Source organism: Phyllobates terribilis, unplaced genomic scaffold (assembly GCF_046119375.1).
Source record: "Phyllobates terribilis strain yellow unplaced genomic scaffold, ASM4611937v1 Scaffold_3__8_contigs__length_932513732, whole genome shotgun sequence".
Classification (NCBI taxonomy): Eukaryota; Metazoa; Chordata; class Amphibia; order Anura; family Dendrobatidae; genus Phyllobates; species Phyllobates terribilis.
In genome coordinates this window covers 530,324,561-530,344,295 of record NW_027362763.1, presented here as the reverse complement: position 1 = coordinate 530,344,295, position 19,735 = coordinate 530,324,561, and the positions used below count along the sequence as shown (strand labels likewise).

The window sequence follows — 19,735 nt, the reverse complement described above, 5'->3', positions numbered from 1 at the left end:
GGTTGGGCTAGGGTTAGGGTTGGGCTAGGGTTGGGGTTGGGGTTAGGGTTGGGCGAGAGTTGGGGTTAGTGTTAGGGTTGGGCTAGGGTTAGGGTTGGGCTAGGATTAGGGTTGGGCTAGGATTAAGATTGGGCTAGGATTAGGGTTGAGCTAGGGTTAGGGTTGGGATTTTTTTCAAAAGTAAAAAAAAAAAAGATGACGATATGGTGACTAGTGTTGAGCGCAAGTGCTCGCTACTTGAGTTTGCATCGGGTGCTCGGGTATGCACTGAGTATCGCAGGTGCTCAAGTGACATGCTTGAGTCTCCGCCCCATATGCTTTGCGGACAAAAAAACCTTGCGGGGATTGCCTGCCATGCACCTCTTGATAAAATCCTTGAGGGGTGTAGTTTCCAAAATGGGGTCACTTGTGGCGGGTTTCCACAATTTAGGCACATCAGGGGCTCTCCAAACGCGACATGGTGTCCGCTCTCGATTCCAGACAATTTTGCGTTCAAAAAGTCACACAGTGCTACTTCCCTTCTGAACTCTGCCGTGCGCCCAAACACTGGATTTTCCCCACATATGGGGTGTTGGCGTACTCAGGAGAAATTGCAAAAAAGTTTTTGGGGTCCATTTTCTCCTCTTACCCTTGTGAAAATAAAAAAATTGGGGCTAAAACATAATTTTTGTGGAAAAAGTTTGATTTTTTTATTTTCACGGCTCCATGTTATAAACTTCTGTAAAGCACTTGGTGGTTCAGCGTGCTCACCACACATGTAGATAAGTTCCCTGAGGGGTCTAGTTTCCAAAATGGTGTCACTTATGGGGGGTTTCCACTGTTTAGGCACATCAGGGGCACATCCGCTAATTATTCAAGCAAATTTTATTTAAAAAGTCAAATGGTGCTCCTTCCCATCCGCACATTGAAACGCATGGAATCCGCATGTACAGATGCAGTGATGCGGATTCCATGCGTTCCAATGCAAGTCAATGGCGGCGAAAACGCAGAGCTTCCGCAAAATAATTGGTGTTGCTACGGATTTTTTTGCAATGATAATCCGCATGCGTTTTTTCTGCCAGGGAGATGCAGAAACGCTCAGGAAAAATCCAGAGCATTTCTGCATTGTGGGCACATAGCGTTATAGCTCCCTAATAAAAAAAAAATTTTGGTTCCAAAATTGTGCTGATGTAAAGTGGACATGTGGGAAATGTTATTTATTAACTATTTTGTGTGATATATCTCTCTGATTTAAGGGCATAAAAATTCAAATTTTGAAAATTACCAAATTTTCAAAACTTTCGCCAAATTTCCTTTTTTCCACAAATAAATGCAAGTGATATCGAAGAAATTTTACCACAATCATGAAGTATAATATGTCACGAAAAAACAATCTCAGAATCCGTTGAAGCGTTCCAGAGCTATTACCTCATAAAGTGACAGTGGTCAGAATTGTAAAAATTGGCCTGGTCATTAACGTGCAAACTACCCTGGGGTGTAAAGGGGTTAATGGCCAGACCAATTTTTACAATTCTGACCACTGTCACTTTATGAGGTAATAACTCTGGAATGCTTCAACAGATCCCACTGATTCTGAAATTGTTTTTTCGTGACAGATACATACATACTTCATGAAAGTGGTAAAATTTATTTGAAATGACTTGCATTTATTTGTGAAAAAATCGGAAATTTGGAGAAAATTTTGAAAATTTCAATTTTCATGCCCTTAAATCAGAGAGTGACACAAAATAGTTAATAAATAACATTTTCCATATGTCAACTTTACATCAGCACAATTTTGGAACCAATTTTTTTTGTTAGGAAGGGTTAAAAGTTGACCAGCAATTTCTCATTTTTCCAACAAAATTTACAGAACCATTTTTTTAGGGCCCACGTCACATTTGAAGTCACTTAGAGGGGTCTTTATGACAGAAAATACCCAAAAGTGACACCATTCTAAAAACTGCACCCCTCAAGGTACTCAAAACCACATTCAAGATGTTTATTAACCCTTCAGGTTATTCACAGGAATTTTTGAAATGTGGAAGAAAACAATGAACATTTAGCTTTTTTCACAAAAATGTTACTTGTGCAATTTCTCCTGGGTAAGCAGATGCCCCATATGTGGGAGTAAACCACTGTTTGGGTGCACGGCAGGGTTCGGAAGGAAAGGAGCACCATTTGACTTTTTGATTGTAAAATTTGTTTGAATAATTAGCGAACGCCATGTTGCGATTGGGGAGTCACTGATGTGCCTAAACAGTGGAAACCCCCAACAAGTGACACCATTTTGAAAACTAGACCTCTCAGGGAACTTATCTAGATGTGTGGTGAGCACCTTGAACCCCCAGGTGCTTCACAGAAGTTTATAACATTGAGCCGTAAAAATAAAATTTTCACATTTTTCCACAAAACTGTTTTTCAGCCCCCAATTTTGCATTTTCATAAGGGAAACAGGAGAAATTGCACTATGCAATTTGTTGTGCAATTTCTCCTGAGTAAGCAGATACCCCATATGTGGGGGAAAACCACTGTTTGGGCGCACGGCAGGGTTCGGAAGGGAAGGAGCGCCATTTGACTTTTGATTGTAAAATTTGCTTGAATAATTAGCGGACGACATGTTGCGTTTGGAGAGCCCCTGATGTGCCTAAATAGTGGAAACCCCCCACAAGTGACACCATTTTGGAAACTAGACCCCTCAGGGAACTTATCTAGATGTGTGGTGAGCACCTTGAACCCCCAGGTGCTTCACAGAAGTTTATAACATGGAGCCGTGAAAATAAAATTTTCACATTTTTCCCACAAAAATATTTTTCAGCCCCCAGTTTTGCATTTTCATAAGGGTATCAGGAGAAATTGCACCATGCAATTTGTTGTGCAATTTCTCCTGAGTATGCAGATACTCCATATGTGGGGAAAAAACACTGTATGGGCACACGGCAGGGTTCAGAAGGGAAGGAGCACTGTGTGACTTTTTGAACGCAAAATTGTCTGGAATCGAAAGCAGACGCCATGTCGCATTTAAAAAGCCCCTGATGTGCTTAAACAGCGGAAACCCCCCACAATTGGTCCCATTTTGAAAACTACACTCCTCAAGGATTTTATCAAGAGGTATTGTGAACATTTTGAACCCAGAGGTATGACACAGAATTTGATAACATTAGGTCATCATATTGAATAAGTTGTCATCAGTCTTGAGCGCAAGTGCTCGCTACTTGAGTTTGCATTGGGTACTCAGGTATGCACCATGTATCATGGGTGCCTGAGTGACATGCTCGAGTCCCCACCCTGCATGTTTCACGGTTGTTAGACACCCAAAAAAACATGCCGGGATTGCCCGTGCATGGCAGGCAATCCCCTTTTTTTGGTGGTGTATAACTGCCGGGAAACATATGGGGCTGAGACTCGAGCATGTTACTCGAGCACCACGATAATCGGTGCATACCCGAGTACACGATGCAAACTCAAGTAGCGAGCATTTGCACTCAACACTAGTCGCCATATTGTCATAATTTTTTTTCTTTACTTTTGAAAAAATCCCAACCCTAATGTAACCCTAACGCAACCTGAAACCCAACCCTAATACAACCCTAACACAACCCTAACCCCAACCTTAATACTACCCTAACCCCAAGCCTAATACAACCTAAACCCTTACACAACCCTAACCCCGACCCTAATACAACCCTAACACAACCCTAACCCCAACCCTAATACAACCCTATACCTAACACAACCCTAACCCCAACCCTAGCACAACCCTAACACAACATCAACCCTAGCACAACCCTAACCCTAACCCTAATACAACCCTAACCCTAGCACAACCCTAGCACAACTCTAACCCTAGCACAACCCTAACCCTAGCACAACCCTAACCCTAGCGTTTATTTTTTACGCCTTTCCTCGTGCAGTAGTGATTAGATGACTTTATTCTTTGGGTCGGTGCGATTACAGAGATATCAGATTATATCGGGTTTTTATGATTCACACATGTCACACACTAAAAAAACTTTTTTTTTCAAAGACAAGTTTTTGCATCACCATATTTTGAGAGCTATAATTTTTCCATGTTTCTGCCAACAGAGTCATGTAAGGGCTTGTTTTTTGCGGGACAAGTTGATGTTTTTCTTGGTACCATTTTCGAGCACGTGACATTTTTTGATCGCTTTCTATTCTGATTTTTGGGAGACAGAATAAACAAAAAACAATAATTCAGGAATTGTTTTTTTGTTTTTTTTATGCCGTTCCGTGTGTGGTAAAATTGATAAGGCAGCTTTATTCTTTAGGTCAGTGCGTTTACAGAGATTTCTATCTTTTTTTATGTTTTGGTGCTTTTATACAATAAAAACTGTTTTATAGAAAAAAAAATTTTTTTTGCATCGCTTTATTCTTGCATCAGCTGATGGAGCTGTATTGCGGCTTGTTTTTTGCGGGACAAGATGACATTTTTAGCGGTACCATTTTTATTTACATTTGTCTTTTTGATCACGTTTTATTCCATTTTTTGTTTGCCGGTAGTTTTTTATTTATTTTTTACCGTGTTCATTAAAGGTGTTAACTAGTGGGACAGTTTTATAGGCCAGGTCGTTACGGACGTGACGATACCAAATTTGTGTATTGTTTTGTTTTTTTCCTTAATAATATTGTATTTTGTACAGTATATTTTTATTTTTTTGGATTATTTTGCATTTTTTAAAATATTTTTACACTTTTTTCTCCCACTTTCTGACACTTTTTTGCACTTTTACACTTTGTCCCACTTTGGAAATTACATTTTGTTGCAGGTTGATCGCTTGCACAGCATAGAGATGCTGCAGCATGCCTTATGCTATGCAGGCTGTTAGCCCTGCAGACACAAGTTAGGTAGAACGTGCACTGAGCATGATCTATCTAACTTCCTGATGTCTGGTGACCCGGGGGTTAATGTGCCAGAAGCGGTGCGGCACCGTTTCTGGCACATAGTAACAGATGTCAGCTGTCAAAATCAGCTGATACTAGGTGACGATCGAGCCAGCACAGCTTCTGTGCGGGCGCGATTGCCAGGTCGTAATAATCCTTACATGGGCCCAGGGCGCAGTTACGTATTATTACGTCCGACGTCAGAATGGGGTTAAGAGTCAGATGGGAAATGTCTGACTTCCAATGGCTGATCCTTTTGTTCTGTGTGAGATAAGCCGACCCCAGAGGAGTCTAACAGTGGCTGTTTCATAGAGAACAAAGAAGTGCTCCCCCAGCTGAGTGATTTTGTTTTTGTTAACAGAAGATGGCGTTGGTCTTTGTTTTGTGATTGGGGTCGGACTCCATAGATTTTGGTAACAAAATTATCAATTCAATCTCTCCTTGATAAAAAAAAGAATTATAAGGTGTCAGGGCGACACCGGCGAGATCATGCAATATCCCACTGCAGCCACCAATTTGTCAGGGCGACACCGGCGAGATCATGCAACATCCCGTCGCTGCCACCAATTTGTCAGGGATTATTAGTGTGGCGCCCCTGCGGGTTCAGTCGCCACAGAGGTACTGCATCTCATCCAGAGGTGTGGTATCTCATTCTCAGGTAAGGATGGAGTGCTGCCTGGGACCCTAACACCTGCATCCAACACTACACTATTCCAGACCAGCTGGAGGGGCAAGATGTGTCGCGCTTCCTGCTGAGCCCTGACCCTGGTTGGAGTGGGGGGGAATCAAAGTAGGGGGAACCATGTAGTGGGTGTGGGTGGAGGACATAGATCAGGGGAGCACTTGTTAGAAGTGATATAAAAGAGGGAACCATCTTAGAAAGACAAGGCTGTCTGAGAGGAGAAGTAGTGGGAGCAGGAGCTCTGCTGGAGCTCTGCTCAGGAGGAGTAGGGCCTAGCCAGAGAGGCCCAGGACAGACTGAGGAAGGAGAGAGGAGCAGGAGAAAGGCTCCAGGAACGTGAAAGGGATCCCAGGGGTACGGGCAGTGCTGGAGGTCACCCGTACGCCCAAATCTGCCAGGCGGTGGAGGGATCAAGCCGTAGAGGGGACTGGCCCCTAATCAGTGAGAATTACAAAGTTCAACTGGAAACCGCAGGCTTCTGTACTTTAAGGGTGCAGTTGCCACATCCGCACTCAAGTCGCCAAAAAGGTAACCACGTAGGATCCAGGGAACTCCAGGTTGCCCAGAAAGATCTGGGGATACCGGATTGGGACATTGTTTGGCGAGGCGCAGGGCAAAAAGGGTGAGGGCCAGCCCAGGAAGACGGCTGAGAAGGGCATATAGAACGGGGTCCTGTCAGGCACTCTTGAAACACCTGGGAGTTTGCTGAACCCCTGCCTGGTGAACGCAGTGCGACGTGGGAGGCTGTAATCCGGACAGTGCAACCTGAGGAACTTAACAACTGTGAGTAAACTCTGAGGACTGCACCCCACTGTCTCTGTGAAGTTATTGCTGCGCCATCACCCCCTGCACTACACAGCAACATCTTTAACATCTACACTGCCCTGGAACTAAGCTCTACCTGTGGAGAGCTAAACCAACTCTGCTGCATTAACAACATCTCCAGAGGACCTGCTCCGCAGCGGCGGCTCCCTTTAGCCGCATACCACAGGTGGCGTCACGAACTGTATATAAGAACTTTAATTCCCCTGTAAATATCCCCTCTTATTGACCGCCCTGGGTCACGGACCGGGTCACCACCACTGTGACATCTCCCCTAGCAACGACCGGCCTGGCACCGAGTACCCCATGGCCAGGGGGCGCGTCATTAGCCCAAATCTCACAATTCGGTTATCAGAAACTAACAGGGAGCATATAGTATACAGTGAAGGAAATAATTATTTGATCCCTTGCTGTTTTTGTAAATTTGCCCACTGACAAAGACATGAACAGTCTATAATTTTAAGGGTAGGTTAATTTTAACATTGAGAGATAGAATATCCAAAAAAAAAATCAAGAAAGTCACATTGTATAAATTAGATCAATTTATTTGCATTTTGCAGTGAGAAATAAGTATTTGATTCCTTTGGCAAACAACATTTAATACCTGGTGGCAAAACAAGATGTTTCCTATCTATTTCAATCTTTGTCTATACACAATACACATCCTCATTCAGTACCTGGCCCATATCTTAAACTGTGTCTATGCATCAACACAAGTCTATATGGCTGTCCAAGTCTATGAAAAGACTTCTCCTGTCCCAATTACCTGCCAATGGTAGGGCTCTTTTATGTTAATTAACCTGGATAATTAACTTCATATCTGTATCAATCTATTGTCTCCTCACTGGAAATTGGTATAAGGAAGAAGGAGGGAGGGAGGGAGGTGGTGAGAGGGATTTCAGAGATTTTTAATATTTTCTATGACATAAGGGCTCTGATCCCCAGTGATATTGGTGCAATAAACACGAGATCAAAATTGCCACTGTCTCATGTACGATGCAAGCCTCATACTTGGGCAAGCGATAGAGCTATGATGAGCAGTGCTATTCCAGGAGGAAATTTTTCCTTGTGCTTCCCGGTGATTACATTACATTTAACATTGTACATTCTTGTTACAGGTGTCCCACCAGGAGTTGTTAATATAGTGTTTGGAATAGGCCCAAGAGCAGGGGAGGCTCTGGTCTGTCATCCTTATGTACCCATTATCTCCTTTACCGGGAGTACTGTGACTGCTCAGCGCATAATAGAAAAGAGCGCCCCCTTCTGCAAAAAGCTGTCATTAGAACTCGGAGGGAAGAACCCAGCTATTGTGTTTGATGATGCAAACCTAGAAGAATGTGTTACTATTACCGTAAGATCAAGTTTCTCTAATCAGGTAAGTGACATGTATAGTTATAAATGAAAAGTCATCATCTCTGTTTTCATATATATATAAACAAATATATATATATATATATATATATATATATATATAAAAATATAAACATTTCCCTGAACAATAAAATGTTCAATGCATTAAGAGTGTTAGAGCAGTTTAATATGAGAACTTTAATGGAATATATGCTTACTCGCCAATGAAAATTTCTGAGGAGGCAGTGAAATCCAGCCCGGTTAAAAATATAAAGTAAAAAAAATAAAATAAAAATGAAAAGTTGTTAAAAAATAAATAACTGCAGTACCAATAATGGTCACCAGATGGCAATGGCAGAGAACCAACATTTTTGAATCAGTTGAGTTCATTTACTTCAATGTGAACTACTTGCTCATTCAGGAAACTAACTTGTACAAGAGTACCTGCAAAGCAAGGGACTGAACCACTGCTGTGGTGATATCACAATGATTCATGGTGGAGGAAAAATTTGGTGCATTTTTAGACATTTAAAAATGTTGTGTAAAGTTATTTTTATAGACCATTACTGGTGTAATGTAGTGTCAGGCCACGGCACCACTATCAGTATTTGGTCAGTATTCGGTCAGTATTTTTTCTCAGGAGTGGGAGCCAAAACCAGGAGTGGGTGATAAATGCAGAATTGGTGACTTGTTTCTATTATACCTTTTCTCTGATTGCTCCTCACCTGGTTTTGGCTCCCACTCCTGAGAAAAATTACTGACTGAATACTGACCAAATACTGATAGTGGGGCCGTGGCCTCAGTATGTTAATATACTCACCCATTTCCTATCCACTCCACTGCTGAGTCACAGTAGGACGATTCTTGATCACACTGCACTCAATGGCCCCCAGTTATCAGGAGGGTCATAAATGCCAGTCTTGAGGACGTTTGGGGGAGTCAGATACTCCTGATTCATTAAAAGGCCAGAATGAATCAGGAGCATTTGACAAGTAGTGAGCAACTCCGTGAGCCTTGGACAAATCTTATTTCAGTCAAGTACTGAAGTTATATTTCTGGGGTATGGTATGCCACAACTTGTCGTGAATTAGGCAACCTGTGGTGTCACTCCCCCGACCCACCCCACCTCCCTTAATTTTGGCAGAAATGGGTGAAACTAGCATGAAAAAGCCCAAAATGTGCAAAAAGTTTGCAAATCTTGAGATCTGTAATAGTTTTATGACTTATTAAAGTGTTTTACTCCAGATTTCTGGATAAAGCACTTTTGATGAATCGGGGCCTATGTGTGAGGCAGAAGTCACTTTTACAAAGTAAGCCTATTGAATCTTGTTCTGACGCCCCATAGACTTACATTGTAAAAGCCAATTCCGGTTCACGCAGAGCGCCATAGAGAAGTGGAGTGGCGCTGAATACAGGAGAAGACGGCAATCAGTGAGTATATTAACACCCTGACACTACACTACATTAACATTTACATAGATTTAGGGAGTAAAAGAAATAATGTAAGTGCTTCTTAAAAGAAGCCCTCCCATGAACTTTTTTTTACACATGTATATATGTCTAAATAGTGTATTGTGTGTGTCTTAATATAGTCACCTACCACCATCTTCTCTGGTATCCTGTGCCATTCCTGGCCTTCTCTGAGTGATGTCACTGCTCTTCAAACTCTCCGGGTCACACATTGATCAGTAATTATCAAAATTCTCAATTCTCAGGTAAAATCTGTATTCAGTGAAGACAGACTTTCCCATTACTGAGATAGGAGATGGCAGCTGCTACTGATAAGATTCTATACAGATAGGAGGAGGGAGGAGCTAGTGACAGAGCCCCTCCCTCCTCCTCCCCCCTATTTACAAAGAATCTTATCAGTAGCAGCTTCCATCTCCTATATCAGTAATGGGAAAGTCTGTCTTTACTGAATATGAATTTTACCCCATAATTGAGAAGTTTAATAATGATTGATCAACCCTGGCAGAGAAAGAAGCAGATTTCTCTGATAAGATATATTACAAAGTTTCTTATTTTCATATGTACTATTGATTTATGAAATAAGAATTAAAACAACGCTTACACTTTAACCCCTTAATAACATCTGACGTACTAATACGCGTCTGTGCCCTGGGACTTAAGAGCCAGACCCGTATTAGTACGTCATGGCGATCGCGCGCGCACACAGGCTGTGCGGGCGCGATCGCCGCCGGGTGTCAGCTGATTGTCATAGCTGACACCCGGTACTATGTGCAGGGAGCGGTCACGCACCGCTCCCAGCACATTAACCCCCGCGATGCCGCGATCGAAGTCGATCGAAGTCGATCGCGGCATTGCGGGGGCAAGGGGAGGTGATCGCCGATACTCACCTCCTCTTCCGGCTTCCAGCGCAGTCTGCAAAGGCTTCCCGGGTGTTGCCATGACGACCCGATGTCGTCATGACAACATCCGGGTCACCAGAGAGCAGGAAGATTGCTTGGACATGCGCAGTGCATCTCCAAGCAATCTTCACACTGTGCACTTCTGACAGCCTTCATGGCATAGGGATGGTGCTCCATTCCTGTGCCATGCAGGCGATCAGAAAAAAAAAAGTGAAAGTCCCAGAGTGGGACAAAGTAATAAAGTGTATAAACTGTGTGAAAGTGGAAAAAAAAAAAAAAAAAAAATGTGCAAAAATATTATAAAAAAATAAAAAAAATAATACACCAAAAATAAAAATATAATGTACCCATCAATAAATATTATTATAAAAAAAATAAAAAAAAAACAATAAAAGTACACATATTTGGTATCGCCGCGTCCGGAACAACCTGACCTATAAAACTGTCCCACTAGTTAACCCCTTCAGTGAACACGATAAAAAAAAAAAAAAAGAAACAAGCAAAAAACAATGCTTTATCACCATACTGCCAAACAAAAAGTGGAATAACACGCGATCAAAAAGACGCATATAAATAAAAATGATACCGCTGAAAACGTCATCTCGTCCCGCAAAAAACAAGCCGCCATATAGCTCCATCAGCCGAAAAATAAAAAAGTTATAGCTCTCAGAATAAAGCGATACTAAAAAATATTTTTTTCTATAAAATAGCTTTTATTGTGTATAAGCGCCAAAACATAGAAAAATTATACAAATATGGTACCGCTGTAAACGTACTGACCCGAAGAGTAAAGCTGCCTCATCAATTTTACCACACGCGGAACAGAATAAAAAAAAAAAAAAAAAAACAATTCCTGAATTGTTGGTTTTTGTTTATTCTGCCTCCCAAAAATCGGAATAGAAAGCGATCAAAAAATGTCACGTGCCTGAAAATGGCACCAATAACAACGTCAAGTCATCCCGCAAAAAACGAGCCGTCACATGACTGTCTGCCAAAATTTGGAAAAATTATAGCTCTCAAAATATGGCGATGCAAAAACTAGATTTTACAAAAAATGCGTCTTTTAGTGTGTGACAGCTGTCAGTCATAAAAACCCCATATGATTCTGGCATTGCTGTAATCACACCGACCCGAAGAATAAAGTCGTCTAATCACTTATACCGCACAAGGAACGGCGTCAAAAATAAACTCTTGAGTTAGGATTGGGCTAGGGTTAGGGCTGGGTTTGGGGCTAGGGTTGTGCTGGGGCTAGGGTTGTGCTGGGGCTAGGGTTGTGCTGGGGCTAGGGTTGTGCTGGGGCTAGGGTTGTGCTAGGGTTAGGGCTGGGGTTGGGATTTTTTTCAAAAGTAAGAAAAAAAGATGACGATATGGCGACTAGTGTTGAGAGCAAGTGCTCGCTACTTGAGTTTGCATCGGGTGCTCTGGTATGCATTTAGTATCGTGGGTATTTGAGTGACATGCTCGAGTCTCTGCCCCATATGCTTCGCGGCCAAAAAACTTTACGGGGATTGCCTGCCATGCACGAGCGATCCCCGCATGTTTTTTTTTGGGTGTCTAATAACCGTGAAACATGCGGAGCAGGGACTCGAGCATGTCACTCGAGCACACGCTGTACATGGTGCATACCTGAGTACCCGATGCAAACTCAAGTAGCGAGCACTTGCGCTCAAGAATAATGAAAACTTATTCAATATGATGACCTAATGTAAACAAATAATGTGCCGTACCTCTGGGTTCAAAATGTTCACTATACACCTTAATAAAATCTTTGAGGGGTATAGTTTCCAAAATGGGGACACTTGTGGGGGAGCTCCACTGTTTAGGCACATCACGGGCTCTCCAAACGCGACATGGTGTCCGCTAACAAATTGAATGGAAAATCGGCTCAAATTGTTAGCGGACGCCATGTTGCGTTTGGAGAGCCCCTGTGTGTCCAAACATTGGAGCTCCCCCACAAGTGACCCCATTTTGGAAACTAGACCCCCCAAGGCACCTATCTAGATGCATAGTGAGCACTTAGAACCCCCAGGTGCTTCACAAATTGATTCGTAAAAATGAAAAAGTGAAAATAAAACACTTTTTCATTTTTATGAATCAATTTGTGAAGCACCTGGGGTTCCAAGTGCTCACTATGAATCTAGATAGGTGCCTTGGGGGGTCTAGTTTCCAAAATGGGGTCACTTGTGGGGGAGCTCCAATGTTTGGGCACACAGGGACTCTCTAAATGCAACATGGTATCCGCTAACAAATTGAATGGAAAATCGGCTCAAATTGTTAGCGGACACCACATTGCGTTTGGAGAGCCCCTCTGTGCCCAAACTTTGGAGCTCCCCCACAAGTGACCCCATTTTGGAAACTAGACCCCCCAAGGCACCTTTCTAGATGCATAGTGAGCACTTGGAACCCCCAGGTGCTTCACAAATTGATTCGTAAAAATGAAAAAGTGAAAAAAAAAACACTTTTTCATTTTTATGAATCAATTTGTGAAGCACCTGGGGTTCCAAGTGCTCACTATGAATCTAGATAGGTGCCTTGGGGGGTCTAGTTTCCAAAATGGGGTCACTTGTGGGGGAGCTCCAATGTTTGGGCACACAGGGACTCTCTAAATGCAACATGGTATCCGCTAACAAATTAAATGGAAAATCGGCTCAAATTGTTAGCGGACACCACATTGCGTTTGGAGAGCCCCTCTGTGCCCAAACTTTGGAGCTCCCCCACAAGTGACCCCATTTTGGAAACTAGACCCCCCAAGGCACCTTTCTAGATGCATAGTGAGCACTTGGAACCCCCAGGTGCTTCACAAATTGATTCGTAAAAATGAAAAAGTGAAAAAAAAAACACTTTTTCATTTTTATGAATCAATTTGTGAAGCACCTGGGGTTCCAAGTGCTCACTATGAATCTAGATAGGTGCCTTGGGGGGTCTAGTTTCCAAAATGGGGTCACTTGTGGGGGAGCTCCAATGTTTGGGCACACAGGGACTCTCCAAATGCAACATGATATCCGCTAACAAATTGTCGGCTCAAATTGTTAGCGGATATCATGTTGCATTTGGAGAGTCCCTGTGTGCCCAAACATTGGAGCTCCCCCACAAGTGACCCCATTTTGGAAACTAGACCCCCCAAGGCACCTATCTAGATGCATAGTGAGCACTTGGAACCCCTAGGTGCTTCACAAATTAATTCGTAAAAATGAAAAAGTGTTTTTTTTTTCACTTTTTCATTATTACGAATCAATTTGTGAAGCACCTGGGGGTTCCAAGTGCTCACTATGCATCTAGAAAGGTGCCTTGGGGGGTCTAGTTTCCAAAATGGGGTCACTTGTGGGGGAGCTCCAAAGTTTGGGCACAGAGGGGCTCTCCAAATGCAATGTGGCGTCCGCTAACAATTTGAGCCGATTTTCCATTCAATTTGTTAGCGGATACCATGTTGCATTTAGAGAGTCCCTGTGTGCCCAAACATTGGAGCTCCCCCACAAGTGACCCCATTTTGGAAACTAGACCCCCCAAGGCACCTATCTAGATGCATAGTGAGCACTTGGAACCCCTAGGTGCTTCACAAATTAATTCGTAAAAATGAAAAAGTGTTTTTTTTTTCACTTTTTCATTATTACGAATCAATTTGTGAAGCACCTGGGGGTTCCAAGTGCTCACTATGCATCTAGAAAGGTGCCTTGGGGGGTCTAGTTTCCAAAATGGGGTCACTTGTGGGGGAGCTCCAAAGTTTGGGCACAGAGGGGCTCTCCAAACGCAATGTGGCGTCCGCTAAGAATTTGAGCCGATTTTCCATTCAATTTGTTAGCGGATACCATGTTGCATTTAGAGAGTCCCTGTGTGGCCAAACATTGGAGCTCCCCCACAAGTGACCCCATTTTGGAAACTAGACCCCCCAAGGCACCTATCTAGATGCATAGTGAGCACTTGGAACCCCTAGGTGCTTCACAAATTAATTCGTAAAAATGAAAAAGTGTTTTTTTTTTCACTTTTTCATTATTACGAATCAATTTGTGAAGCACCTGGGGGTTCCAAGTGCTCACTATGCATCTAGAAAGGTGCCTTGGGGGGTCTAGTTTCCAAAATGGGGTCACTTGTGGGGGAGCTCCAAAGTTTGGGCACAGAGGGGCTCTCCAAATGCAATGTGGCGTCCGCTAACAATTTGAGCCGATTTTCCATTCAATTTGTTAGCGGATACCATGTTGCATTTAGAGAGTCCCTGTGTGCCCAAACATTGGAGCTCCCCCACAAGTGACCCCATTTTGGAAACTAGACCCCCCAAGGCACCTATCTAGATGCATAGTGAGCACTTGGAACCCCTAGGTGCTTCACAAATTGATTCGTAAAAATGAAAAAGTGTTTTTTTTTTCACTTTTTCATTATTACGAATCAATTTGTGAAGCACCTGGGGGTTCCAAGTGCTCACTATGCATCTAGAAAGGTGCCTTGGGGGGTCTAGTTTCCAAAATGGGGTCACTTGTGGGGGAGCTCCAAAGTTTGGGCACAGAGAAGCTCTCCAAACGCAATGTGGTGTCCGCTAACAATTTGAGCCGATTTTCCATTCAATTTGTTAGCGGATACCATGTTGCATTTAGAGAGTCCCTGTGTGCCCAAACATTGGAGCTCTCCCACAAGTGACCCCATTTTGGAAACTAGACCCCCCAAGGCACCTATCTAGATGCATAGTGAGCAGTTGGAACCCCCAGGTGCTTCACAAATTGATTCATAAAAATGAAAAAGTGTTTTTTTTTTCACTTTTTCATTGTTACGAATCAATTTGTGAAGCACCTGGGGGTTCCAAGTGCTCACTATGCATCTAGATAGGTGCCTTGGGGGGTCTAGTTTCCAAAATGGGGTCACTTGTGGGGGAGCTCCAATGTTTGGGCACACAGCAGCTCTCCAAACGCAACATGGTGTCGCTAACAATTTGAGCCAATTTTGCGTTAAATTTGTTAGCGGACACCATGTTGCATTTAGAGAGCCGCTGTGTGCCCAAATATTGGAGCTCCGCCACAAGTGACCCCATTTTGGAAACTAGACCACCCAAGGCACCTATCTAGATGCATAGTGAGCACTTGGAACCCTCAGGTGCTTCACAAATTGATTCATACAAATGAAAAAGTGTTTTTTTTTTCACTTTTTCATTGTTACGAATCAATTTGTGAAGCACCTGGGGGTTCCAAGTGCTCACTATGCATCTAGATAGGTGCCTTGGGGGGTCTAGTTTCCAAAATGGGGTCACTTGTGGGGGAGCTCCAATGTTTGGGCACACAGGGACTCTCTAAATGCAACATGGTGTCCTCTAACAAATTTAACGGAAAATCGGCTCAAATTGTTAGCGACACCATGTTGCGTTTGGAGAGCCGCTGTGTGCCCAAACATTGGAGCTCCCCCACAAGTGACCCCATTTTGGAAACTAGACCCCCCAAGGCACCTATCTAGATGCATTGTGAGCACTTGGAACACTCAGGTGCTTCACAAATTGATTCATAAAAATGAAAAAGTGTTTTTTTTTTCACTTTTTCATTGTTACGAATCAATTTGTGAAGCACCTGGGGGTTCCAAGTGCTCACTATGCATCTAGAAAGGTGCCTTGGGGGGTCTAGTTTCCAAAATGGGGTCACTTGTGGGGGAGCTCCAAAGTTTTTGCACACATGGGCTCTCCAAACACAACATGGCGTCCACTAATTATTCAAGCAAATTTTACAATCAAAAAGTCAAATAGCGCTCCTTCCCTTCCGAGCCCTGCCGTGCGCCCAAACAGTATTTTTTCCCCAAATATTGGGTATCTGCGTGCCCAGGGGAAATTGCACAACAAATTTTGGGGTCCATTTTTTCTTGTTACCCCTGTGAAAATAAAAAAAATTGGGTCTAAATTAACATTTTTGTGAAAAAAGTTAAATGTTCATTTTTTTCTTCCACATTCAAAAAATTCCTGTGAAGCACCTGAAGGGTTAATAAAGTTCTTGAATGTGGTTTTGAGCACCTTGAGGGGTGCAGTTTTTAGAATGGTGTCACTTTTGGGTATTTTCTGTCATAAAGACCTCTCAAAGTGACTTCAAATGTGATGTGGTCCCTAAAAAAATGGTTTTGTAAATTTTGTTGGAAAAATGAGAAATCGCTGGTCAACTTTTAACCCTTATAGCTCCCTAACAAAAAAAAATTTTGGTTCCAAAATTGTGCTGATGTAAAGTAGACATGTGGGAAATGTTATTTATTAACTCTTTTGTGTGACATATCGCTCTGATTTCAGGGCTTAAAAATTCAAATTTTGAAAATTGCAAAATTTTCAAAATTTTCACCAAATTTCTGTTTTTTTCACAAATAAACGCAAGTGATATCGAAGAAATTTTTCCACAATCATGAAGTACAATATGTCACGAAAAAACAATCTCAGAATCAGGGGGATCCGTTGAAGCGTTCGAGAGTAATTACCTCATAAAGTGACAGTGGTCAGAATTGTAAAAATTGGCCCGGTCATTAACGTGCAAACCACCCGCGGGGCTTAAGGGGTTAAGGGCGTTTCTATGAAGATTGGTATTAAAGGGGTTGTCCACTACTCAGAATATCCCTTCTCAATTTCTATATTTTCTCCCAGGAAAAATAGCAATCCCTATACTCATCTTTAGTGCAGGCACCGTTCCAGTAGTGTTGGCACTGTCTTTCTTAGGCGAGCCAGTGCCAACACCACTGGAATGGTGCCACCACTGTGGCTGAGTATAGGTGTTGTTATTTTACTGTTACTGTTGCTATTTTCCCTGCAGTCCATTAGTGTCCACTTCAGTGACCCCTCCTTCGGACATAATTGACATCTAGAGGAAGTCAGAGCTGTGGCAGCTCTCTCACTGTTTCCGGATATCAATAATGTCCAAAGGAAGGGTCAGTGAAGTGGCCGATAATTGGCCCCAGGCAGGGTTGGACTGGGGCACCGTGACACCAGAGAATTTTCCGGTGGGCCCGGGTCCTCGGCGGGCCCACGAGCAGGATGCACCGGGGCCCGCTGGTTAACATGGCCGCCGGAGCACCTGCACCCGGGCCTGGAGGTGCAGGGGGGCCCTTGCAGTGCGGCTGATAATGTGGTCAATCTGGCCTGCTTCTTTTACCCCCAGCTTCCGGTGGGCCCATGGCCAGATTGCCCACATCATGTGCGGCAGGCAGGGAGCGATCCCTCCATCTCCGCTGCTGACAGGAGGAAAATGGCAGCGGAGCTGAGGGATCCATTCTCTGCTTCCTGCCCGGCTCTTTCTCCCTGACACAGGCATATGCGGCTTGATGACATCATCATGCAGCGCGGGCCTATGTCAGGGAGAAGGTTGTCGGCTACGACGATGCTGTGGGGAATGAGCAGAGAGGTAATTTTTTTTTCTTTAACTAATACCCTGGGGATGAGGGAGAGCAATAATGATGGAGGAAGTGGGGGGAGCTATGGCAGTTATGATGGACGAGATGGGGGGAGAAATGGCATGGCAATGATGATGGAGGAGGTGGGGGGAGATATGGCATGGCAATTGTGATGGAGAAGGTGGGAGAGATATGGCATGGCAATGATGATGGAGGAGGTGGGAAGAGATATGGCATGGCAGTGAAGATGGAGGATGTTGGGGGAGATATGGCATGGCAATGATGATGGAGGAGGTGGGGGGAGATATCGCATGGCAATGATGATGGAGGAGGTGCAGGGAGATATGGCAATGATTATGGAGGAGGTGGGGGGAGATATGGCATGGCAATGATGATGGACGAGGTGGGGGGAGATATGGCATGGCAATGATGATGGATGAGGTGGGGGCGATATGGCATGGCAATGATGATGGATGAGGTGAGGGAGATATGGCATGGCAATGATGATGGAGGAGGTGCGGGGAGATATAGCAATGATGATGGAGGAGGTGGGGGGAGATATGGCAATGATGATGGAGGAGGTGGGGGGAGATATGGCAATGATGATGGAGGAGGTGAGGGGAGATATGGCAATGATGATGGAGGAGGTGGGTGGAGAAATGGCAATGATGGAGGAGGTGGGGGGAGATATAGCAATGATGGAGGAGGTGGGGGAAGATATGGCAATGATGATGGAGGAGGTGGGGGAGATATGGCAATGATGGAGGAGGTGGGGGAGATATGACTGATGGAGAAAGTGGGGGGAGATATGACAATGATGGAGAAGGTAGGGAGGATATAATAATGATGGAGAAGGTGGGAGAGAGCAATGATGGGGATAGGGGAGAGCAATGATCGGGATGGGAGAGAGCAATGATGGGGATGGGGGAAAGCAATGATGGAGGAGGTGGGGGGAGAGCAATGATGGGGATGGGGGAGAGCAATGATGGGGATGGGGGAGAGCAATGATGGGGAATTATTTGGACGCTATATTCTGTTAATATCTGGTCTGGTCACGGTGTGGTGGTATTTCTCCCTTGTCTGTGGTATTATTTGGTCACTATGTAGTGGCAATATGTGGTCTGGTCATGGTGTGGTGGTATTTCTCCCTTGTATGTGGTATTATTCAGACACTATGTGGTGGTAATATGTGGTCTCGTCACAGGTGTCACTGTATTTATCCCTTGTATGTGGTATTATTCAGTCACAATGTGGTGGTAATATGTGGTCTGGTCACAGGTGTCACTGTATTTCTCCCTTGTATGTAGTATTATTCAGTCACTATGTGGTGGTAATATGTGGTCTAGTCATGGTGTGGCATTATTTCTCCCTTGTATGTGGTACTATTGGTGTTGGTATAGTGGATTGTGTTGTGTATGGCGGTCATTTGCTCTTTCTGATATTAATTAGGAGAAGATTCTTTATTTCCATTAGTGATTAAATACTTGGAACAAGATGCACTTACAGGGGTTCTCCGGGGAAAACTCTCCACAGGATAAGTGATAAATTATTGATTAGTGGGGGTCTGAATGCTGGGACCTGCACCGATTAGTAGAATGTGGAGTTTTTTTCCCCATTAGACTGGAGCTCATGTGCGACTTGACCATTGATCCATTCATTCCCTCTGTGGCTGTTCTTGTTTTTTTCTGGAAGCCCCAAAGAAATGAATGGAGATGCTTTCAGATGTCACACCTGCCGCTGCATTTTAAAATGGGGGGATAAGTGTCCTGACAATGGATAAAACTTCCCCGTTCTTCCAATAGGTGCGTTTTCCAATGTTTGGACCCAAACGATCAATAAGTTATCACCTATTTTGTGGAGCCCATGGATCGGTGATAACTTGTTTTAACCAAAGAACCCCTTTAATGCAAACTACCGTAATTGTATATCCCAGTTATAGTGGTGTACAGTAGATGTGCAGGAGCCGCCTGTGATTTACAGTCGACGCTCCACTCTAACAGGGATAACGGCTAACAGGTATTAGCATATAGCTGTAGGGTGGGCTCCTAGGATCAATTCCTCCTGTGGGCCCCAGACACTCCAGTCTGACAGTGGCCCCAGGGATTGCATGACATAAGAATGTCACATGACCCTCAGGAGAGCCAGTGTCGACACAGTTGAAATAGCTCTGGCATTGGAGGTGGGTCTAAGCGTTATTATTTTACTGAGGGAAACATAGGGATTCAGAAGGGGTTGTCAGAGTAGTGGGCAACCCCTTTAGTGCACAATAAATTGGTACAAGAAGTACAAAAATATCCTT

At 43.7% G+C, this 19,735-nt stretch overlaps 1 protein-coding gene across 3 annotated transcripts in view; it reads left to right on the top strand.

The window, feature by feature from the left end:
- ALDH8A1 (aldehyde dehydrogenase 8 family member A1) overlaps positions 1 to 19,735 on the top strand; it is a 55,461-nt gene that overhangs the window by 21,471 nt on the left and 14,255 nt on the right. For all 3 annotated transcript variants that reach the window (XM_073673230.1, XM_073673228.1, XM_073673231.1), the window contains exon 5: positions 7,504 to 7,760. In XM_073673230.1, coding sequence (XP_073529331.1) covers positions 7,504 to 7,760 — 257 coding nt within the window. The remainder of the gene's footprint in view (positions 1 to 7,503; positions 7,761 to 19,735) is intronic.